Source organism: Haliotis rufescens, unplaced genomic scaffold, assembly GCF_023055435.1.
Source record: "Haliotis rufescens isolate VD_foot unplaced genomic scaffold, xgHalRufe1.0.p SCAF_9, whole genome shotgun sequence".
Lineage (NCBI taxonomy): Eukaryota > Metazoa > Mollusca > Gastropoda > Lepetellida > Haliotidae > Haliotis > Haliotis rufescens.
This window is the reverse complement of record NW_025964383.1, coordinates 42,212,468-42,238,486: the sequence shown is the minus strand read 5'-3', so window position 1 is coordinate 42,238,486 and position 26,019 is coordinate 42,212,468. Positions and strand designations below refer to the sequence as shown.

At 42.6% G+C, this 26,019-nt stretch overlaps 2 protein-coding genes across 2 annotated transcripts in view; one reads left to right on the top strand and one right to left on the bottom strand.

Annotated features, from left to right (window-relative positions):
• The window catches only part of LOC124111071 (cilia- and flagella-associated protein 300-like), a 63,855-nt gene extending 56,354 nt beyond the window's left edge, over positions 1-7,501 (top strand). The window contains exon 7 of the mRNA XM_046470620.2: positions 4,976-7,501. Within this exon, the coding sequence (XP_046326576.2) occupies positions 4,976-5,104 (129 nt within the window). The 3' untranslated portion in view covers positions 5,105-7,501. The remainder of the gene's footprint in view (positions 1-4,975) is intronic.
• Positions 7,502-13,617: 6,116 nt separating this feature from the next.
• Positions 13,618-26,019, bottom strand: part of LOC124111072 — a 71,080-nt gene continuing 58,678 nt past the window's right edge. Inside the window, exon 3 of the mRNA XM_046470622.2 lies at positions 13,618-16,202. Coding sequence (XP_046326578.1) covers positions 15,979-16,202 — 224 coding nt within the window. The 3' untranslated portion in view covers positions 13,618-15,978. The remainder of the gene's footprint in view (positions 16,203-26,019) is intronic.

Here is a 26,019-nt window from a genome sequence, read left to right as displayed (position 1 = left end):
AGGTGTGAGTCAGGTCCACATTGCTGTAATGCTGTGTGAGGTGTGAGTCAGGTCCACATTGCTGTAATGCTGTGTGAGGTGTGAGTCAGGTCCACATTGCTGTAATGCTGTGTGAGGTGTGAGTCAGGTCCACATTGCTGTAATGCTGTGTGAGGTGTGAGTTAGGTCCACATTGTTGTAATGCTGTGTCAGGTGTTAGTCACATCCACATTGCTGTAATGCTGTGTGACGTGTGAGTCAGGTCCACATTGCTGTAATGCTGTGTCAGGTGTGAGTCAGGTCCACATTGCTGTAATACTGTGTCAGGTGTGAGTCAGGTCCACATTGCTGTAATGCTGTGTCAGGTGTGAGTCACATCCACATTGCTGTAATGCTGTGTGACGTGTGAGTCAGGTCCACATTGCTGTAATGCTGTGTGAGGTGTGAGTCAGGTCCACATTGCTGTAATACTGTGTGAGGTGTGAGTCAGGTCCACATTGCTGTATTGCTGTGTGAGGTGTGAGTCAGGTCCACATTGCTGCAATGCTCTGTGAGGTGTGAGTCAGGTCCACATTGATGTAATACTGTGTCAGGTGTGAGTCAGGTCCACATTGCTGTAATGCTGTGAGGTGTGTCAGGTCCACATTGCTGTAATGCTGTGTGAGCTGTGTGTCAGGTCCACATTGTTGTAATGCTGTGTGAGGTGTGAGTCAGGTCCACATTGCTGTAATGCTGTGTCAGGTGTGAGTCAGGTCCACATTGCTGTAATACTGTGTCAGGTGTGAGTCAGGTCCACATTGCTGTAATACTGTGTCAGGTGTGAGTCAGGTCCACATTGATGTAATGCTGTGTCAGGTGTGAGTCAGGTCCACATTGCTGTAATGCTGTGTGAGGTGTGAGTCACATCCACATTGCTGTAATGCTGTGTGAGGTGTGAGTCAGGTCCACATTGCTGTAATGCTGTGTCAGGTGTGAGTCAGGTCCACATTGCTGTAATGCTGTGTGAGGTGTGAGTCACATCCACATTGCTGTATTGCTGTGTCAGGTGTGAGTCAGGTCCACATTGATGTAATGCTGTGTCAGGTGTGAGTCACATCCACATTGCTGTAATGCTGTGTGACGTGTGAGTCAGGTCCACATTGCTGTAATGCTGTGTGAGGTGTGAGTTAGGTCCACATTGCTGTAATGCTGTGTCAGGTGTGAGTCACATCCACATTGCTGTAATGCTGTGTGACGTGTGAGTCAGGTCCACATTGCTGTAATGCTGTGTGAGGTGTGAGTCAGGTCCACATTGCTGTAATGCTGTGTGAGGTGTGAGTCAGGTCCACATTGCTGTAATGCTGTGTGAGGTGTGAGTCAGGTCCACATTGCTGTAATGCTCTGTGAGGTGTGAGTCAGGTCCACATTGATGTAATACTGTGTCAGGTGTGAGTCAGGTCCACATTGCTGTAATGCTGTGAGGTGTGAGTCAGGTCCACATTGCTGTAATGCTGTGTGAGCTGTGTGTCAGGTCCACATTATTGTAATGCTGTGTGAGGTGTGAGTCAGGTCCACATTGCTGTAATGCTGTGTGAGGTGTGAGTCAGGTCCACATTGCTGTAATACTGTGTCAGGTGTGAGTCAGGTCCACATTGCTGTAATACTGTGTCAGGTGTGAGTCAGGTCCACATTGCTGTAATGCTGTGTCAGGTGTGAGTCACATCCACATTGCTGTAATGCTGTGTGACGTGTGAGTCAGGTCCACATTGCTGTAATGCTGTGTGAGGTGTGAGTTAGGTCCACATTGTTGTAATGCTGTGTCAGGTGTGAGTCACATCCACATTGCTGTAATGCTGTGTGACGTGTGAGTCAGGTCCACATTGCTGTAATGCTGTGTGAGGTGTGAGTCAGGTCCACATTGCTGTACTGCTGTGTGAGGTGTGAGTCAGGTCCACATTGCTGTAATGCTGTGTGAGGTGTGAGTCAGGTCCCCATTGCTGTAATGCTGTGTGAGGTGTGAGTCAGGTCCACATTGCTGTAATGCTGTGTGAGGTGTGAGTCAGGTCCACATTGCTGTAATACTGTGTCAGGTGTGAGTCAGGTCCACATTGCTGTAATGCTGTGAGGTGTGAGTCAGGTCCACATTGCTGTAATGCTGTGTGAGCTGTGTGTCAGGTCCACATTATTGTAATGCTGTGTGAGGTGTGAGTCAGGTCCACATTGCTGTAATGCTGTGTGAGGTGTGAGTCAGGTCCACATTGCTGTAATACTGTGTCAGGTGTGAGTCAGGTCCACATTGCTGTAATGCTGTGTCAGGTGTGAGTCACATCCACATTGCTGTAATGCTGCGTGACATCTGAGTCAGGTCCACATTGCTGTTATGCTGTGTGAGGTGTGAGTCAGGTCCACATTGCTGTAATACTGTGTGAGGTGTGAGTCAGGTCCACATTGCTGTAATGCTGTGTGAGGTGTGAGTCAGGTCCACATTGCTGTAATGCTCTGTGAGGTGTGAGTCAGGTCCACATTGATGTAATACTGTGTCAGGTGTGAGTCAGGTCCACATTGCTGTAATGCTGTGTCAGGTGTGAGTCACATCCACATTGCTGTAATGCTGCGTGACATCTGAGTCAGGTCCACATTGCTGTTATGCTGTGTGAGGTGTGAGTCAGGTCCACATTGCTGTAATACTGTGTGAGGTGTGAGTCAGGTCCACATTGCTGTAATGCTGTGTGAGGTGTGAGTCAGGTCCACATTGCTGTAATGCTCTGTGAGGTGTGAGTCAGGTCCACATTGATGTAATACTGTGTCAGGTGTGAGTCAGGTCCACATTGCTGTAATGCTGTGAGGTGTGTCAGGTCCACATTGCTGTAATGCTGTGTGAGCTGTGTGTCAGGTCCACATTGTTGTAATGCTGTGTGAGGTGTGAGTCAGGTCCACATTGCTGTAATGCTGTGTCAGGTGTGAGTCAGGTCCACATTGCTGTAATACTGTGTCAGGTGTGAGTCAGGTCCACATTGCTGTAATACTGTGTCAGGTGTGAGTCAGGTCCACATTGATGTAATGCTGTGTCAGGTGTGAGTCAGGTCCACATTGCTGTAATGCTGTGTGAGGTGTGAGTCACATCCACATTGCTGTAATGCTGTGTGAGGTGTGAGTCAGGTCCACATTGCTGTAATGCTGTGTCAGGTGTGAGTCAGGTCCACATTGCTGTAATGCTGTGTGAGGTGTGAGTCACATCCACATTGCTGTAATGCTGTGTCAGGTGTGAGTCAGGTCCACATTGATGTAATGCTGTGTCAGGTGTGAGTCACATCCACATTGCTGTAATGCTGTGTGAGGTGTGAGTCAGGTCCACATTGCTGTAATGCTGTGTGAGGTGTGAGTCAGGTCCACATTGCTGTAATGCTGTGTGAGGTGTGAGTCAGGTCCACATTGCTGTAATGCTGTGTGAGGTGTGAGTCAGGTCCACATTGCTGTAATGCTCTGTGAGGTGTGAGTCAGGTCCACATTGATGTAATACTGTGTCAGGTGTGAGTCAGGTCCACATTGCTGTAATGCTGTGAGGTGTGAGTCAGGTCCACATTGCTGTAATGCTGTGTGAGCTGTGTGTCAGGTCCACATTATTGTAATGCTGTGTGAGGTGTGAGTTAGGTCCACATTGCTGTAATGCTGTGTGAGGTGTGAGTCAGGTCCACATTGCTGTAATACTGTGTCAGGTGTGAGTCAGGTCCACATTGCTGTAATACTGTGTCAGGTGTGAGTCAGGTCCACATTGCTGTAATGCTGTGTCAGGTGTGAGTCACATCCACATTGCTGTAATGCTGTGTGACGTGTGAGTCAGGTCCACATTGCTGTAATGCTGTGTGAGGTGTGAGTCACGTCCACATTGTTGTAATGCTGTGTCAGGTGTGAGTCACATCCACATTGCTGTAATGCTGTGTGACGTGTGAGTCAGGTCCACATTGCTGTAATGCTGTGTGAGGTGTGAGTTAGGTCCACATTGTTGTAATGCTGTGTCAGGTGTGAGTCACATCCACATTGCTGTAATGCTGTGTGACGTGTGAGTCAGGTCCACATTGCTGTAATGCTGTGTGAGGTGTGAGTCAGGTCCACATTGCTGTAATGCTGTGTGAGGTGTGAGTCAGGTCCACATTGCTGTAATGCTGTGTGAGGTGTGAGTCAGGTCCACATTGCTGTAATGCTGTGTGAGGTGTGAGTCAGGTCCACATTGCTGTAATGCTGTGTGAGGTGTGAGTCAGGTCCACATTGCTGTAATACTGTGTCAGGTGTGAGTCAGGTCCACATTGCTGTAATGCTGTGAGGTGTGAGTCAGGTCCACATTGCTGTAATGCTGTGTGAGCTGTGTGTCAGGTCCACATTATTGTAATGCTGTGTGAGGTGTGAGTCAGGTCCACATTGCTGTAATGCTGTGTGAGGTGTGAGTCAGGTCCACATTGCTGTAATACTGTGTCAGGTGTGAGTCAGGTCCACATTGCTGTAATACTGTGTCAGGTGTGAGTCAGGTCCACATTGCTGTAATGCTGTGTCAGGTGTGAGTCACATCCACATTGCTGTAATGCTGTGTGACGTGTGAGTCAGGTCCACATTGCTGTAATGCTGTGTGAGGTGTGAGTTAGGTCCACATTGTTGTAATGCTGTGTCAGGTGTGAGTCGCATCCACATTGTTGTAATGCTGTGTGACGTGTGAGTCAGGTCCACATTGCTGTAATGCTGTGTGAGGTGTGAGTCAGGTCCACATTGCTGTAATGCTGTGTGAGGTGTGAGTCAGGTCCACATTGCTGTAATGCTGTGTGAGGTGTGAGTCAGGTCCCCATTGCTGTAATGCTGTGTGAGGTGTGAGTCAGGTCCCATTGCTGTAATGCTGTGTGAGGTGTGAGTCACATCCACATTGCTGTAATGCTGTGTGAGGTGTGAGTCACATCCACATTGCTGTAATGCTGTGTGAAGTGTGAGTCAGGTCCACATCGTTGTAATGCCCTGTTTGCTTTCTCTGCAGGATGAGAAGGAGAACATGTACTACCCAGCCGACACTCTCCATGAACAGAACTTCTCCTACCTGGTGGTGGACCCACTCAAGAGACACGTCACAGTTCTCTTCCACAAGTTCGGCAGCAGCATCTACTGAGGCACTGGACGTGGACATACCCCGATCAAGGACTGGACACAACACCACTTCAGTACAAAGCCATCTACACAACCAGATTAGGCCACACTGTTAAAATAGGTGTCAGTCTTTTGAAATGAACCTGACTTCTCTTCCTTGTAACAAACTTTCTAACCCATGCTTATCGTAAGAGGTGATTAACAGCATCGGGTGGTCAGGCTCGCTGACTTCGTTGATGAATGTCATTGTGTCACAATTGCAGAGATCGATGGTTATGATGTCAATCACTGGATTGTCTGGTCCAGATTCAATTATTTACAGACCGCCACCATAAAGCAGGAATATTGTGATGATACGATACGTATGCCCATACCCTGCTCACGATATGATACCTATCTCAATGCCCAAGAAGCACAAAATATGTATAAAAAATGAAAACACACATGACTTACATGAGAGTCAATGGTACTAGCAATGTTGAAGCCTGTTCTATCACTTGTAGGACATCAAGTTTATAAACAGCACACACCTCGTGTAGCAGCATACGGTTGTTCTTTTGTTACTTATGTAAAAATGTGTATTTAGTACTGTTCCGTATCACAATACAGACTCAAATGTATGGAACGAGGGCCAAGATTTGCGTTGTATCGTATCACCCTTATTTAACACTAACAAATGTGTATGCATATGGTATGGTGATGAGAGGTTGTGTGTTGTACTGATGAAATGTTTCATTATTTATTAACCAAATAATCCATGTTCTGTTTGCAGTGTAGTCTGAATTGTGTCTCATCTCTTTACCTTCATTGTGCCATATTTGGTGTATGAAATATTGTCAGAAATAGAAAGAAGATCATACAGTGGAATCGGTCCAAATTCTGATTTCGGTGAACTACATACCTTTTCGCTGGTCTCCTCATTTCCCTAATAAATTATCATTACTCAAACTGACCTACAGCTCATTCAGACCTTGTACACTTTTACACTGTATTTGGTTGCTCTAAAAATATTTTGATTTAATTTTATGTAGGGAAGTGAATCACAAATCATCTGTGTTGTGGTGATGTCTCAGACACACAGTGAGTGACCACACAGTTAACATTCAGGACAATATTAAACCAGAAATAATAACCAAAATGATGTCATATCCAGTGTGAAGATGTGGCAAGCATGCTAAAGTGCCAATTTCCTTCTATGGCCTTGTTAATGTGTGCAGCAATGATGATTTTATTACAGCCACAATTTTTCGATTTTAACAGCAGCCATTTTGATGAAATATATATGACCACTCACTGTGTTTGCACTGCATGATTTAAGTATTTAGTGGTTTGCCAAACTATAAAGTCAGATGACTCAGCGTTACCGTTTTCAGCTCTGCACGACTCTGAGACAGTGTTGTATTTTGCATGCATTATTAAAGTGGATGTGTGTTTGGGCAAGACAAACACATGAGCGTCAGATAATCAATTATTGCAATATATTACTGCTGACAAGTGAGTCAACATGCTGTATCACTTCATGTTCAGATATCACTCAAGATTTGTTACACTTTTGGTTTATACATGTGGAACATTTGCAGTCAATGCAGTTCCTTCCATATTAGGGTGTGGCCATTTAATGGGGGGGGGGGGGGGGGGGGCAGTGGGATTAGGCATCATATTTTGCCGACCCTACACCCATTTTATGTAACATATTTTTTATGACCCAACCCCCTACCTATCATAAATGACACAGTCCCTAAATAATGTTCAAATTTATAATTTTGTTTTCATCTATAAACATTGAACCAAACCATTTTTTTACACCCTTTGCTGTTAGCCCTCCCCAATTGTATTTCTGACTGCAATATTTCCCTGATGACAGCATTTCAAACTTCTACATGTAAAGTGTTTGTATTGAATCTGATATAATTCCTTCCATCTAGTCAGAGGGGTTATGGTGTTGCTCTGTGGCGTGTTGAACGCCGGGGTTTTGAGTCCCCAAATGAGTACTTTATTGCTGACTAGGGACTTCTGGGATCGCTGATCCAGCTCTTCACACTCTGTAGAGTATAGCTGAGATATTGCCGACCAAGCTCGTCATGGCAGGGCCCAGTTTGCAAAAGCCTTGCAATTTGCTGTACAGAGTTGTGACCCTTGGTCATCCCAGAATCCAGTGACAATGAGTTTTGAGTTCCAGATTAGCACTGATCATGTTTCTATGTTTGTCAGTGATTTGCACGCACTCATGGCTTTCACCAAACACACATTTCTTTCTATTTCTGACAATGCAGTTGTGACTGTTGATTGTAGTCCATCGCAGCTGTTCCCTCACATGTTTTGTTTGTTCCGATAATGCATGATGGTTGCAGCAAATTTTAGGATCGACATAAGTTCATCCTGTTATGTATATTTTTCTAATAAAACACTTAATATGAAATACCCATTGATTTTTTTATCACTACTAGGCCTGATCCAAATTGCAACATTGTTGAGATATTGCTCATTAATATTGCTGAATATGCAGCACTATGCTAATCAAGCTCTTCACAGTCTGTAGAGTAGCTGAGATACTGCTGACTAGGTCCTTACAACCCATTGAAGCAGCTGAGATATTGCTAAGGTCTTCACAACCCCTTAACCTTAAAAAAGCTGGGATACTGCTGGCTAAGGTCTTTACAACCCATTGAAGCAGCTGAGATATTGCTAAGGTCTTCACAACCCCTTAACCTTAAAAAAGCTGGGGTACTGCTGGCTAAGGTCTTTACAACCCATTGAAGCAGCTGAGATATTGCTAAGGTCTTCACAACCCCTTAACCTTAAAAAAGCTGGGGTACTGCTGGCTAAGGTCTTTACAACCCATTGAAGCAGCTGTGATATTGCTAAGGTCTTCACAACCCCTTAACCTTAAAAAAGCTGGGATACTGCTGGCTAAGGTCTTTACAACCCATTGAAGCAGCTGTGATATTGCTAAGGTCTTTACAACCCCTTAACCTTAAAGAAGCTGAGATACTGCTGGCTAAGGTCTTTACAACCCATTGAAGCAGCTGAGATATTGCTAAGGGCTTCACAACCCCTTAACCTTAAAAAAGCTGGGATACTGCTGGCTAAGGTCTTTACAACTCATTGAAGCAGCTGTGATATTGCTGACTAGGGTCTTTTCAACCTTTCAAAGCAGCTGAGACACTGCTAAGGCCTTTACAACCCTTGAAAGCTTCTGAGATCCTGCTGACTGAGGTCTTTACAACCCTTCTTAGGAGCTGATATACTGCTGACTAAGGTCTTTACAACCCTTTAAAGCAGCTTAGATACTGGTGACTACAGTCTTTAAAACCCTTCTTAGGAGCTGAGATACTGCTGACTAAGGGCTTTACAACCCTTTAAAGCAGCTTAGATACTGGTGACTACAGTCTTTAAAACCCTTCTTAGGAGCTGAGATACTGCTGACTAGGGTCTTTACAACCCTTCTTAGGAGCTGAGATACTGCTGACTAAGGGCTTTACAACCATTCAAAGCAGCTCAGATACTGCTGACTAAGGTCTTTACAACCCTTTAAAGCAGCTGAGATATTGCTGACTAAGGTCTTCACAACCAATTAACGCAGCTCAGATACTGCTGACTAAGGTCTTTACAACCCTTCAAAGCAGCTGAGATACTGCCAACTAAGGTCTTTTCAACCCTTGAAAGCAACCGAGATACTGCTGACCAAGATCTTTACAAACCTATAAAGCAGCTGCGATACTCCTGACTAAGGTCTTTACAACCGCTGAAAGCAACTGAGATCCTGCTGACTAAGGTCTTTACAACCCTTTAAAACAGCTAAGGGACTCCTGACTAAGGTCTTTACAACCCCATAAAGCACCTGCGATACTCCTAAGGTCTTTACAACCATTGAAAGCCACTGAGATACTGATAAGTTCCCTACAGCCCTGTAAGCAGCTGACATATTGCATGTCACTGCAAAGTAGCTAAATACATGTTTTGTTTGTTTGTTTGTTGCTTAACGCCGCGCTCAGGAATATTGCAGCTATGTGGCGGCGGTCTGCAATTAAGCCAGTCTGGACCAGACAAACCAGGGAATTGACATCATGAGCATCGATTCACGCAATTGGGATACGATGACCTGCATCAACGAAGTCAGCGAACCTGACCACCCGATCCCGTTAGTCTCCTCTTACGACAAGCATAGTCGTCTTTTACGGCAAGCATGGGTTGCTGAAGACCTGTTCTACCCCGGATCTTTACGGGTGGAATAAACCCTTAAGGGCCCAAGGTGTTTAGATCCATGGGGTTTTAGAATCATTGTGCTTGGTTTAATTACCGTTTTCGGTAAGCATGGGTAGCTAAAGACCTACTCATCCCCGGGCCTTCACGGGTCCTAAATACATCTACTATCCACTGAGGTCCATATTTCCCTGTAAAACAACTATGATGTTGCAAAGTTCCTCACAGCCTTCTAGAGATCAGATATTGCTGACTACACTGTTTTTTCCCGTAGTTCAGTTAGAAGTTATAATTTATTGTTTATTGAGTTTTCAGCCTATCGTTTTGAAACCTATTTCATAGAATATGCCTTGTCAGTGGGATAAAGCTTAAGGCATCACCATTAGCAGCTTCCCAAGGCAAGGGAGATAATTGACTGTAAAAGTCCGGAAACTTCAGGGTAATGCTATGAAATCTTTGCAGTGGCATAGCTACCACGTAGCAAAAGTGCAAGTGCTTACACTTTGAAATCGTTACAAAGATAAAATAAAATAAATAATTAAATAAAAAACTGCTTTAGTGCGCTCTTTTTTCAGTCGTGCGTTATAGTTACATGAGCTTTTGTTGATTTACATGTTGACCCGCCTACCAGTGTCAAATTTGTTGTTGATGAGTTGGTTCAATGTTGTTGTTTGCTTGTTACATTTCCTTTACGCTTTTCGCGAAAAACCGGTGTCATAACTCATTTTCAGTGGTCCATTGGTCAATGGTCGTCAATGTAATTTTCACCTTTTTTTCCCTTCACGCCAAATGGAATCTGTTTCGGTGGATAATCTAGAGTGGTTATTCTCTTGCATTGACTATTTATATTTTATGAGGATACGTGGGTTTGGTAACAATAATCAAACTGTTTTATACTTAAAATGGGTTATGTCGACCAGAACATGGTAAGGATATGTCGTGATATCTGGGTTTTAGGTTGGTTGGTTGGTTGGTTGGTTGTTTAACGCCGCACTCAGCAATATTCCAGCTATATGGCGGCGGTCTGTAAATAATCGAGTCTGGACCAGACAATCCAGTGATTGACATCATGAGCATCGATCCACGCAATTGGGATCGATGACATGCATTAACCAAGTCAGCGAGCCTGACCACCCGATCCCCTTAGTCGCCTTTTACGACAAGCATAGTCACCTTTTACGGCAAGCATGGGTTGCTGAAGACCTATTCTACCCCGGAATCTTCACGGGTCGGGTTTTAGGTACGTTGTACTGTCCTGCTTGTCTTGGTGTTAGATCAGCGTCATGAGTATTTAAGAATAAGTACTGCAATATGATTGCTAACATTTAAAATTCATCTAGCTACGCCCCTGCTTTGGCCTGTGGTATGGACACTATTCGTGTTACGGCATATATTGTCGCCGGGCACATATTGCCGCTGGCGACAAACCCGTGAAGATTCCGGGGTAGAATAGGTCTTCAGCAACCCATGCTTGCCGTAAAAGGCGACTAACGGGATCGGGTGGTCAAGCTCGCTGACTTGGTTGAGGCATGTCATCGATGCTCATGACATTAATCACTGGATTGTCTGGTCCAGACTCGATTTTTTACAGACCGCCGTCATATAGCTGGAATATTGCTGAGTGCGGCGTTAAACAACAAATCAACAAACCAACCAACTACTTTTTTGTGTTACTAGCACCAATGTTAAGAGTGTTTACAAGAATAATTTCCTATCAATTACAGAACTGAACGAAGTACGGTTATATTTTTCTGCCTAAGATACTAACACTGAAGCCACTGCTGAGGGGAGAAAACATCTGCAAAATATTTGTGCTTCAAGGAATGAGTTTGTGAATATTTTATGACCGTTTCAGTCACTTCTGTCAGCCTTCATGACGAATGGACCCAATAACAAGATTAGAGTGTGGCCATTAAGCTGATGTAACAGCTGAAGCCAACGGTGCAAGTGTCTTGTTATCAATTATGCGGAGTCAGTCATGAAAGTAATGTTTGGCCAGATATTAAAACTGTCCCAGACTGTGCTGACGTGTGACTGAGCTACTGGTGTCACTTGTGTGTCTGGTTTGTTTTCATGCCGCCGTCGCATGGTAGGAAAACTGTTGTGTGATTTGAAAATACAAAATTTGAATCCTACCATAAACCAGATTTTAAAATAAATAGCTCAGTTTCAAAAGTTTACAACCTAAAAATGCGCGAAATTCCCTTTGTCTGTCTACAGGTTGTTTTTCGTTGCATGTTGTGAGTGTGTTAATATGCATCCCCTGCTCTGGCAATGAGGAGGAATATGTGGGTGCATCTATCCTTCCTTCAAGGGGAACTGTCGACCCGTGAAGGTCCGGGGTAGAATAGGTCTTCAGCAACCCATGCTTGCCGTCAGAGGCGACTATGCTTGTCCTTTCGCGACCAACGGGATCAGGTGGTCAGGCTCGCTGACTTGGTTGATGCATGTGATCGTATCCCAAGTGCGTGGATGCTCATGATATCCATCACTGGATTGTCTGGTCCAAATTTGATTATTTACAGACCGCCATGATATAGCGGGAATATTGCTGAGTGCGGCGTGAACAAACAAACAAACAAACAAACAAACAAGCCGAACCAAGAGACACACAAACAAGGATTGTATTGTGACAACGTGTATGCCCCCCCCCCCCCCCCCCCCTTTCACTATGAGCACTAATATATCCCGAATCAACCCGAATCGGAAACTTTCGAAATTCGTGATGATTCGACCAATAATGCAAACTTTCGTAGAGAATCGGTAGGAGGTACCAAGAAGTTAGGGCAAACGTACGACGGAGTTACGAAAACTCGTGGCTAATGGGGTGGAAAAATGTGAAGAATGCCAGGAATGGGTTAAGAAACATGTACGAATTACAAGATTCATGTACGGATCATGCACGAATTGTAAGAATCACCTACGACTAAGTTACGAATATGCCGAATGCATGTACGAAAGCAGGACGATCACAACGAATAATATACGACTAATACGACATATTTACGAATAATTTGCGAAAATCGGTACTTTTCCTGACACTTCGGCATGTTCTTGGGTCCCGAAAGGCTGCCCAACCCATCATTTCCAGCATGGAGGTTCAACGGAGACCACGTGTTGCTCTGGTCCTGGTCCTTGGGGGATCGTGTTGTTCTTACTTAATTCTTACATGATTCGTAGTTGACTCGGGACATTCGTGGCTGTTTCGGGATGTTTTCGGGCTGAGGACATTTTGGGAGCCACGAATCGCTAAGAATAGCCAAGAATGCAAAGGAATCGATTCCGAGGCTGTTACGGAACATAAGAATTAATTACGAATGGATTACGAATTGCAATTCGGCGTCCAAAAACAAAAACTTTCACGTCGATTCGACGAACTCCCGCGAACTGTACGAATTTTTGGGAATCAAATGAGATTCATTTAAGAACTTCAAGAAATGATTCAGTGAGTGAGTATAGTTTTACGCCGCTTTTAGCAATATTCCAGCAATATCACGGCGGGGGACACCAGAAATGGGCTTCACACATTGTACCCATGTCGGGAATCGAACCGTGTCTTCGGCGTGACGAGCGAACGCTTTAACCACTAGGCTACCCGACCGCCCCAAGAAATGATTCAGATTTATCTACGAACATGAAAAATTTCCTATTCGGGGAGATTCGGGATATTCGTAGTCGTAGTAAAATGGGGGCATGACGTGGTTGACTGTGTGTTGTATCTTGACGACGGTGAGGACCCATATACATTCTATTAACAACTGACAGACAATCGCAGACATGAATGTTTAATGGCGTCAATGGTATGGCTTGAATATAATATTACTCATTTAGGCTTTAAACACAGCATTGACGTCCTCATTCTCGTGTCTTCCTCACCGAGTTTTGTTTGCTGTTTACAGTCACACTGAGCAATATCCCTGTTGTATGACGGCGGCTTAAAAATAATCGTGTCTGGACGATACACAATGATTGATGTTATGAGCAACCATTGACGTCGTCGGGGTACGAAATGACACTCAGTCAACCAAGTCCCGAGCCTCACCACCCAACCACTACATCGACTCTTCGACAAGCAGCTGTCCCTGGGGACCAATTCTCACCCAGGATCACCACGAGTGCTGTGATATGGTGAGTGAGTGAGTGAGTATGGTTTTCGCCGCTTTTAGCAATATTCCAGCAATATCACGGCGGGGGACACCAGAAATGGGCTTCACACATTGTACCCATGTCGGGAATCGAACCCGGATCTTCTGCGTGACGAGCGAAGGCTTTAACCACTAGGCTACTCGACGCCCGCTGATATGGTGAAAATAAAACGTCAGGAACAATAGGCATATATCAACGTATTTATTGCAGTGGTTAAAAGAATCATAATTTAAAATAATAATAACAGGGGAAAACATCTACATCAAGGAACATGACATCAAACTAGCTTGTAAAAAAATCAGCAACTCTCCAGTGTTGTAATGTTGCCAAAACCAATGCAGCATATATCCTAGTGACAACGGGTAAGATAAAGCAAGTACATTGATCATATCCTTTGGGTGAAGTCTACACACATTACGGTGGCTGTTTTATGGATCAGGGCCTAGATTTTCGAAACAATCTTAGCTAAGATAAATCTTAACTACTTACGTTCAAAGATAAGATATCCTAATACTAAGATAAGATAGATTTTCGAAACAATCGTAAACCTGTCGCAGATCGCTCAGAGCTACGACACCTATCTGTAGCGGGAGAATAGCTCGAAGTCGTCAAGCGTATCGAGGGGACGAGTTCCGTCTCGGAATATCCTCGGTCTTGTCATCAAATCATTGTCATCTTCATCATGAAAAATGTCCAGAGCAAATTATACCGCCATCTTGGATGAGGATAAAATAAACTTACGACAGGTATAGGGCTATCTTAGATTTACGACAAACTTAAGATATCTTAGGGCTACGATAGTTTCGAAAATAGGCTACGATAGCCTACGATTTCTTTACGATAACTTTACGATAATTTTAGGGCTAAGATCGTTTCGAAAATCTAGGCCCTGGAACTGTTCTCGATGACGTAAAACAAAAGCCTTATACTTCTAAAGTCGGTATTGTGTTTTGGGGAGGAAAAAGATTATAGGAAAGATTAACTATTATGTACGTATATGTACACAAGACAACATTTTGATATGGATTGTATCCAGCTCATCAATATCTGTTGTTACTTCTCTTACAGTGGAACACCGTATTTCCTTCAATAAACAGCATGGTAATTGTACGTGGTGTGAATGTTTACGGGCATTGTTATACACCAGTGCTAATAGGAGACCCAGTGTCTGTATCGTCATCATAGTTACGAGTTTGTTTGCACTAAGTAACGTTCCTCTATCACACGTGAGACCGCATTCGTGGTCGAGTGGTAGAGCATCTGCGGATAGCGGAAGGTCCGGGGTTAGATTCCAGGCCGCTTCATACTAAAAGACGTTACAAGATGGTACTTGTTGTTACTCTACCTCCCGTTCGGCATTAAGGGGCTAAAACAAGGACTCGGAGTCAGTATACTGTGTCTGAGTTGGGTTGTTCATGTTAATCTGTGGCATGGTATCTCAGTAGGCGAGCACTGTCAATCGGCATTAATCCGGACTAGTACAAGCAGCTACACACACACACGTGCATGCACGTCGCTATATAAGTGCAATGATGTTGGACCCGACGTTGAGTACCATTTCATCTCACCTCACCTCACCTCACCTCACCTCACCTGTCACGTACGGCCGGATTGCAGAGTAGTTGCTTTTTTAACATACAGGTCCTTGTTTAACACCCCCCCCCCCCCCCCCCCCCCCCCCCGGGCGTTTATTAGAGGAAATACGGCAAACCACCAGGTCCATTCACTCGACTGGGAAATACAAACAAGAAATGTTAGTCACTTATATTTTGTCAAAGGCTCCAGTTGTTTCTTGTAAGATTCATCGACGGAACACATGCATCGTGCTTATAGTGAAGCTTATGAGCTTACAGGTATACGATATTTTGGAATATATACACCAAATTACAAATTATTCAAATTTGATAGTCATTTAGTGCATACATTTTACCCTGTATGTTATGTCGAGTATTTGCAAGTTACTCTCATGAAATTTCCACTTTTAACAATCATAATGGCATTTATTTTTTCCCAATACATTCCCTGAATATAGACTACTCCATTTTTGATAAGAACAATTTTTATCTTTTAATGATGCACAAAACCGATTCATAAATATGTCAAGTATATGTAAATTGAAAGAAATACTGATTATCACTATCCAAATTTGATTAATATATTTTTAAGGCAATGTAAAATCGGTCTGTGTCGATGTCTGCTTAAATATACATTAAGAGTCATCGTAATCATTCCATGCTTGACTTTTATTGACGATTGATAGAAGTTTCCTGAAGAACACATTCAGAACACACTCGACCAACATCATCCACAGTTCATGAAGAAGTTTGTCTCAGACGGTTAAGTTGGCGTAACGTACAGTGTGAGGAAGATGCGTCCAGAACCGTTGCATTCTTGCTGAAAGATATTAAAAAGAATCCCCAGATTGGTTCAACGTTAAAATACGAACATGGCGTTTCTGATTCCTTCACCGAGTTATGACAAGTAATCGGACTATATAACCGAGATGTTCCGAATGTCTCGGTGAAACTGAAGTAGGCTCCACAGTTCTTATTTCTTGGCTACAATGTCACCATCGAGGTCGATCCCTATGATTTTGTCTTCAGCATCCAGGCTCATTTCTATCGTTCCGATGTCCTTCAGCGGGTCTTTGCCGGCCTTGCAGCCCTCGAGGAAGACGTACTTTGGCTCGTTGTCGTCTTTTTGGATGACGTACTTAAATGTACATTTCGGGTCTTCCTTATGCTGCCTCATCACTCGATACTCTACGAAACCTGCAACAAATGAAGTGGTGAGTGAGTATAGTTTTACGCCACTGTTAGATTCAAGTTTAAGTTCAAGTTCTTTATTTCACCAAAACCGCTCACAGTGGGACACGATACATTCAGTAATTGTATTTATATCACTCCACATTTGCCAAGGGCCATATATGTGACTAAATGTTGCTATTTTGGTCCTCAGAACATGTTGAGTAGTGTATTTATGCAATCTCATTAAAATCAGATCTTAGTTCTCGCTACCGCTGAACAAAGATCTGAGGACATCCCATTAGGGGTCACGTCAGAACGACCTTTCATCCGACCAATCAGAGCGTCGCTTACCAGATCATGAAAGTGACTGTCGGAATGTGATTTCTAATCATGCAGCCTCGAAAACTTTAAAACGGGGTATTCCGAACGATAGTTACGGGCTTAACGACTCAACCTATACAATCTAGACCATATATTAGCCATTCGAGAATGTTCTTTTGTTCAGGTTTCTAATTTTTAAGCGAGAATTTGTCAAAATATGTTTCGAGTAGTCGCCAATTTGAAATTAGTGCCGTAAAACACGAGAAAGCTGCCTTCTTATTGCCTAACGTCGACTTCTTGTCAGAATTCCATTGGTCGGTCAGAGTTTGCGAAAGGTCGGTCTGACGTGACCCGTAATGGGATGTCCTCAGATCTTTGTTTAGCGGCAGCGAGAACTAAGATCTGATTTTAATGAGATTGTGTATTTATGTGGCAGTTTCATAATACAAAATTGGTACTAATGGTACAATGATATGACAGTTGGCAAGTGAGAGCTATTTTAACAGGTCAGTGGTAGTAAGTAATAATATATACCATTATTATTTCCTTATGAAGATAAAAAATCATGATGCCAACTTTAAATTTGTAAAACAATATTCCACCAACAAAGGTATGTACAGTACTATAATAGCGAGGGGAGATATCTATGTATCCCAAAGGGGTGCCAGTCGAGTCTGGACTAGATTGTCAACAGATCCAGTGATTGACAGCATGGGCTTCGATCCACGCAATTGGGTACGATTATATAATTCACCAAGTCAGCGAGCCTGGCCACCTGATCCGGTTAGTCGCCTCTAAAGGTTGCTGAAGACCTCCTCTCACCCGGATCTTCACGGGTACATATTCATAAGCACCACGTATAAGATGGGTGGCTCGATCACGTTGACCCCCCTGGGATGACCTACAAGGTCAAATCATGAAACATCCATTAATCAGTGACCGTTGGATTTGAACAACGACCAACTGCCTCCAACTGTGTTCCGGGGGCATGGGCGGACCAATCATCTGAGGTACCGCAGAGCCACAAGCCTGAAGTGATGCAGGTCTCAGACTTTTACCACTTTGGTGAAACCCACGAACATGGGTATGGTGCTGACAACTAAGAAACGTAATCGGAGCAAAACGGTATTCCAACCCACGGTCATAGGTTTCTGGCGAGCCCAAGGGACGTAACTCTACGTTGCGAATTGCGGAGCCTTAGACGACTAGGCCAGTCGTGCTTCTCTTGAATATGAGCTTAAATGCTTGACATTATTAGCTGCAAATCAGTTCCAAGGGTCGGTTCTTCCAACACAGTTGTGTGGTTTATGGCCGTATTGGGGGATTCCATTTTACATGGTATCCAAAATGCAGTTCTTGCGGTATTTATTGTGAACGTGTATTCCTCTTCTCGATTGTCTGCTTAAAATACTTTCTCATGTTGGAATAACAGTTAGTACCCGTGAAGATCAGGGTTAGAATTGGCCTTCAGCAACCCTCTCTTGTCGTAAGAGGCGCTTTTCGGGATCGAGTGGTCATGCTATCTTACTTGGTTGAAGCATGTCGTCGTATCCCAATTGCGTAGATTGATGCTCATGATGCCAATCACTGGATTGTCTGGATCAGATGTACTTACTTACAGACCGACATCAGAAAGCTTGAATATTGCTGAGTACGTCGTTAAATGACACACAAAGAAACAAACAAATAACTGTTAGCAATAGTGATATATTCCCTCTCCGGTTTTACTCCACCAAAGTATGGCTAATTATGACTTACATTATCAGTGTGTAAACCATTATTCTGACGTCATACTAGTGTTGTTGTAGTGGCGTCTGAGTCAGGATGTTAGTAGCCATTCTGATTGTGCATTTTAAACAAGTAAAACTGATGCAACTGTTGGTCATTATGCAAAATTATAAAAACCAGTATATATCAACCATGACATGGTTTAAGTCGGGGAAATCACACGAATCTCTTGATTCCGGGAGTATAATCAACGAGCACTTCGAGTTCCATTTCTTTGATTCTACAGTAAACTACGGTTATAACGAACACGCTTATAAAGAACTGACGGATATAACGAACTTACTTTTTGGTCCCGACTACTTGCTGTAGTCATGCTGTATATGTACTTATAACGAACTACGGTTATAACGAACTGAAATTAGTAGTCCCTTTGAGTTCGTTATAACCGTAGTTTACTGTATTTCATTTATCCTACTTACGGAGTCAGCCATGTCTTTTCAGCAATCTGCTCGTATGTGAATATGGAAAAGGGTTACCATTAAGAATAGATTCTACTACTCAATGCTTGCCGCATGGAGCCGAAAAATAGGATTGGATGGTCAGACTCGAAGCCTCACCTTCCCGATACAAGGGAACTATGACCATAAAGGCCAGTTTTCACCTAGGCTGGAATTATATAGTTATATTTTGGCTGGTCTAACGAGTCTATGCATAATCCAATCAAAGTCGCGTAACGAAATCGAAATCCGGTTCGTAAACTGCCGTGCAGATTTCCGTCAACTTAGCATTAACAGATATTTCCAAATCTTTTCATATTTTTAATCGAGGTGCTCGCATGATTTGATCCTCTTCGTGAAGTAAGACCCGTTTTATTACAATAAAGATCTTGATTACTGATCAGATCGTCTTCACGCCGCCATTTTGCTTGAAGCAAATGCAAATGGTATGAGAGGTGAAATCTGATTGGTCGATAGGAGGGATGTAGAAGGGAAATAACTCGTAATAGCCACTGTCGGCCCTACGATCGAGCCCAAAAAGTTCACCATAGTTCGGCAAGGGTGACTTTTACAGACAGCTACCTCCCTTGCCTCGGGCGTTCACCATCGGTACAGATTAGTCGTATGTCCCCATCCAGTGACACGTCACGATGGTGAACGGGTGGGGTGCTTGGTAGGGGGTGAGAGAGGATGGAGATCGAAACCATTCAATAATAGACATTACTGTGTCCTCGTCGTACACTGGTGCTTCTAAATACAATAAATACTCGTTGTTTAAATTTTTCAATGGAAGCACATTAAAATCACTGCGTTCAGTGGTAAGAGTGCCTGCGTCTGTGAATCTTCATTGCTCGGAGAGGAAGTACCATTTCTGTCGCATTGTAAATTAAAACGGATGAAGCTGTGGTAAAATCCTCATATAATTGCTGACATACACTCGACACAGCAAAACGGTTGGGGTCGGGCGGGGGTGGATTTAAGGGGACAAACGTAACCGTGCTGTTACAGAGCTCATGATGTCGATCACTTCATTGTCTGGACCAGACTCTTTTATTTACAGACCGCCTTGATATAGCTGGAATAATGCTGAGTGCGGCGTTAAACAACGCATCGATGTACACAATTGGGCTAAATGTGAACAAAACAGGAATGGTTATTCGGTGGTGATGTATTTGATCTTAATTTTCTTAGGTGAGGTGAGGTGAGGTGAAATGGGATTTAACGTCGCGTCCAAGATTATTGCACTTATATAGTGACGTGCATGCACGTGTGTGTGTGTGTGTGTGTGTGTGTGTGTGTGTGTGTGTGTGTGGCTGTTTGTACTAGTCCGGACTGATGCCGATTTATAGTGCTAGCACACTGAGATACCATGCCGCAGTTTAACATGGATACCCCACTCAGACACAGTTTAATGACTCCGAGCCGACCTGTCCTTGTGTTAGCCCCTTAATGCCGAGCGCCAGACAGGGTAACAACAAGTACCATCTTTTAACGTCTTTTGATATGACGCGGGCGGGGATCGAACCCCGGACCTTCCGCTCTCCGGGCGGACGCTCTACCAGTAGACTAATTTTCTTAGGACTTGGACCTTAAGGTGTTAAGTGTTAAGTGTTTTAAGCTGTGCAAAGGTTTGAAAAAGTTTGTAATTTGTTTGGTCAAGTCCGATTTTCAAGTGAAGTCTTATTTTATATGTGGAAAGGGAAACTGGAGGGGAGATCCTTCATTATGAAGCAGTATGCTGTTATGGCACCGTTGTGCACTCAGGAAGTATATGGTTTTCCTGTGCAACAGACTCACGTCTTGCGTTGAGACCAAGAGTGCACGTGGTTCTTTTTTGTTCTTTGCGCTCTGCTTGAATACTTTGAGGTTATTACACACCGTATCAGACCGAGACCCCACATCGCTCGGGGGGTGCCCCTGACACACCTGAAGATGGTAGGTAGCAACTACCATTTTCTTGCTGGACAGGTAAAATTTTGATTTCACCCGAACACATGCAGCATTATTTAGACAGGTATTTAGCTCTTTTAATTAATATTTTCAACGAAATTGAGTTTTGTCTTACACCGAAGGGCATCCAGACAAAATCGTTATATATGGAATACTTAACGTGCTCCCGTGTGATACCAATTTTATGAAACTAGTGAATAGTTCTGATATTTGACGAGCGAACTATTCACCAGTTGCATAGAAATAATATTACACGGGAGCGAGTTTAGTATTTTATTTATTAGTTGCCATTCTTAACGGTTTTTTTCATAATTTCACTGTCGTGTATAAATAGGCAGACACTTACACGATCCACAACGTAATCCAATTGAGTTAAACAGAATAATACTTCAAACACGTCAAACGTTGACACATATTAATTTAATACCATACAAAAGTCCACCTTTAGAATTCAGGCGTCCGTACCACGAAGTTATCGTTTCTCACATACTTTAACATAACATTTTCCTAACCATCTTAAACATATCTCTATACATGCAGAGTCCATTGTATGATTTCGACCATTACATAAGCACGTGTTTATGAATCACTATCAAACAGGACCGCCTCCGTGGTCTAGTGGTAGAGCGTCCGCCCGGAGAGTGGAAGGGTCGGGGTTCGATCCCCGGCCGCGTCATACCAACAGACGTTAAAAGATGGTACTTGTTGTTACCCTGTCTGGCGCTCGGCATTAAGGGGCTAAAACAAGGACTGGTCGGCTCGGAGTCAGTATACTGTGTCTGGGTGGGGTATTCATGTTAAACTGCAGCATGGTAGTATGCTAGCACTATAAATCGGCATCAGTCCGTACTAGTACAAGCAGCCACACACAGACACACACGTGCATGCACGTCGCTATATAAGTGCAATAATCTTGGACGCGACGTTAAACCCCATTTGACATCACCTCACCTATCAAACAGTGGTGACATCAGGCGTTCGCGAAATGACCACCAACACATGCACAGGTAAAACTGAAGAAATTAACGCGAAAACATATATCAAAGGTCAAACTAGGGAATCGGACATCTTTTTTGTGACTGACGCGTCAAATTTTAATATGTCCTCCACCTGTTTTAACCTTAATCAAACAACTTTTGAGCAATGGTTGTATGACGCACTTTGAAATCTTCGTAGAAAGAGCTTGTCCGATTGCATCTCAAAGTGTGTATTGCAGACACCAAAGGCTACAGCTCATCGCTCATTCAAAATGCATTGATGAGTGAGTGGGTGAGTACGATTTTGCGCCGCTTTTAACAATATACCAGCAATAACCCGGCAGGGGACACCGGAAATAGTATTGACAAGCCATTTCGACCCGACAGGGGCTGTGATACGCGTCTTGTTATTGTTTGTTTGTTGTTTAACGCCGCACTCAGCAATATTCTAGCTATATGATGGCGGTCTGAAAATAATCGAGTCTGGACCATACAGTCCAGTGATTGATATCATGGGCATCGATCCACGCAATTGGGATACGATGACATGCATCAATCAAGTCAGCAAGCCTGACCACCCTGTCCCGTTGGTCGCCTCTTACGACAAGCATGGGTTGCTAAAGACCTATTCTACCCGGATCTTCACGGGTCGGTCTGGTTAATTACACCCCTTGTGATATGACCATCTCCATATTGGCTCAATCGCACATGCAAACTATTTCATATCATTAATAGGTATACATGTATATTGTGAAAAAGTTTGATCATATAATGGATTATTTTACCGATGCAATAAACCAATGTTATCATGAGTGAATATGTTTGTACGCCGCTTTTAGAAATATTCCTGCAACATCACGGCAGGAGAACCAGCAAGGGGTACACATTGTACCCATGTTGGGAATAGAACCCGGGTCTTCGGCGTGACGAACTCTTTAACCACTAGGCTTCCCGACCGCCCCTGCTAATTTTAAGCTCCATGTATGACGTGTCTGCTTGATCAATTAACAATTGACTGACCTTCCCAGTTTAGACCCTGGGGTTTACCGATATGCGGGTGTTTCTGAGACAAACCTGACTTCAAACCATTTGCCACTATATGATAAATAGGACGGTTTACTCAAACATATTCACACGCGCTTTCTCAAATTACTGCAATGCGAGAAATTACGGCTTAAACATCGATTATTCTAAGAATGGCATTCAATCATAAAAAGTTTATTAGGCTCTTATGGTTCCGTATCATAAATATCAAATATTAGGAATATGAAATGTGATTTCGTTTTACTCGCAAGAGGCTCGCATAATACCATTTGTGTTACTAATATATGAAATTGACGATACAGAAAACCACGCAGGTAATAAGTGTACATATCTTGTTCAGCTGATGATGCTAATGCTTTCAGACATGAACTCATGACGTCATTATGTACAAAGTATAAAACGTCAACGCGAGAGAATACACAGCCTCCATCATCCACCGAAACCGATTCCATGAGTCGAAAATAAGTGTGAAAATTATATTAATTGTTTACTGAAAATCAGTGCTGACACTAGCTGACACCAGCTAGAATTGATTGAAAGGGTGCATGTTTATGCATGCAAAAGATATTTAGGAGTAAAGATAAACACCCCTAATGTAGTATATGGTGAATGTGGTTGGTTTCCATTATATATAAATGCACCAAATAAAGTCATAAAGTACTGGTTCAGGCTATTGCGGATGCCAAATGATAGGTACCCTCCCCTGAACATTTTGTGAAATTGTGTACACAAAGGCTCATAGATACGTACATACAACAGTGGTATTGTTTGTTAGCTTTATCGTCAAAATGTTAGTACTTTAGTTTGTTTATAACACATTATATAACTGCAGAATATCTTTTGAAACCACTCTTGTACAAATATAGAATTTCATTTTCTATATTCAGATGTTCATCACATAAATTAAATATTGAAACGGGAAGATATTTCCAAATCCCAAAGGAAATTAGATTATGTAAAATGTGTAATCTACAGTTAATAGAGGATGAGTACCATTTTGTTCTCATTTGTCCATTTTACCAGAGTTTACGCATTATATACCTACACCCATCAATGTACCAATTTCCAAATATATAGAAATTTAATGAATTAATGTCTTCTACAAATATCAATGTACTGAAGCTTTTGACTGCGTATATATTCCATGCAATGAATTTTAGAAATGATAAGGACTTAAATAAGTAGAAATCAATATGTCCACCCACTATTCACAAAGATATGTACTATAGGCCTGTGGCCTTTCAGTATTTCTGAAATAAAGATTAATTGATTGATTGACACCAGGTGTTCGCAAAATATGAAATATTATATTGGGAGCACTAGAGTCTAGATACCAATTGTTCCAAATGTCTTGTGATCAAACCAAGGCAGAACCTCTTAAAGACCGAAATATGACATCGCCATGCAGCCAAATTGAAACTTCATTTTTTTCAATAACCTCATCATCACAACCAGAAAAGATATTGTACTGGATACAATTAAAATAAAAACTCCTTTTCACAAGCCGAATTCGTTTTTTGACATCTGGCATGATCCTTCCAAATTTACTGTCTCGCACCCGCTTCATGTGAACATCAGATTCTACGCTGATTTAGATAGTGTATATTCGCTTCGATGACTTTCTATGCCAATGCGGCTGATAAGATGGACGTGATTGTCTGCCGTTACGAGTACATTATATGAAGCGAAGTATCCAATATTGTATGTACGAGTATGTGGAATATTGGATGTACATGACATTGTGTATCGACTATTAGATGTATATCGAATATTGAATGTATGTCGAATTAGGAGACAAATCTAGTGATTTAAATCTGATGCAATGTCTCTCAAGATTACATACCTCTTATTTGGATCTAGAAATCAGAAGTATCTAGCCTACAATGGGGCTACATCACATTTCAAATACAGTAGGTTGATCTCTGAAAACGGTGCTCTTTCGGAACACGTAATTACACTTTAGTACAAATGGCCGCTATCTTTTAACATTCCTAAAAGGGGTCACAAGTTATAATTGTAACAAATATTACTAAAGTTCAAGATTAAACTACTCACAGTCTTAGCTTTTTCACAATAACTACTCAAAACACATAGATTTTCAAAAAGACCTTGTCAAAAAACCCTCCAAAGATTTCATCGCAACCTATTGCATATTTGCATGCTTGAACTCAACCAAGTTATTTCTTGGAAATCACCGCGACAAGTCAATTCGTGGAAATCAACTTGACATCTCCCGATGTAGAGGTAACAGCCTTTAGAAATAGAGAACACAATGCTGAACGGATATTTCTCCAATAAACTTTATTGTATAACATGATTATATGTATTTTGAAGTTGTACGTATGTAGCAGTTAGTTTGAAATATCTCCTCAACAGTAATACGGGTTACGAAAGATTTCGACTCGAGCTTCGACCTCGCTGAACTTGAGTTCCTTCCGTTACCCTTCCCTGTCCATGGCTGGCAAAAGGTTTGTTCGCGGTGACAGTGATATGTACAAGTTACTTAAACCTAGAGACAAATCCCGATCGGTAGTTATGTTCAACATTAACCCGATGACTTACTGACGGAAATGATCGTACTGGCACAAGTATTGTCAGTAGTACATCTGAATACCGCCGTTTTTTGAGAGACTGCCCCCATCTGTGACCGAGGATTATGTGTCCCTGACACAGCGGTTCATGTGTAGGAATTGTGTAGGAAACAGATTCCATCATTTGATAAGCTGTTCTTCTCATATCGAACGTATTCAAAATTTCTGGTGCATAGGTACATGTATTTTTTAAAGACATAAATACATGCTAAAAGTCATGAGAAGCATTGCCGCCATACGGGCAAACTTCGCTGTGCATATTAATCGTGTGTTGCTGCACAGTGAATTGATGCCTATAGACATTGTACATGATTTTCCAAATCCCCATCACCTTCTGAAGTCAAAGATCACAACCTATTTACACATTGGTTTGCAGCTTTCCTATACAACATAAGCAAGCATGGATGACACGGCCCCGTGCAACAACATAGGACGTAAGATGTATATCCTGGCAGTTTAACATGTAACCTGTAGAATCCTTACTACATGTAGTCATGTAGTAATATCTTCCATCGGGTGGCATTTCGTCAGCTGCACGTATCGTTTTAGCCCTTGCCAACAATAAATAACCGAACGCAAATTGCTTTGACTTCATGAAGGCTTCCATCGATGTACAATGTCATATACATAAAACTGGCATATTTGAATTGATCTATACATGTAGGTGCAACGGAAGCTTGCTCGCAACATTCTTAAGAATTAAGTTTATGATTTCAGCTTGTGTTTAAAATAT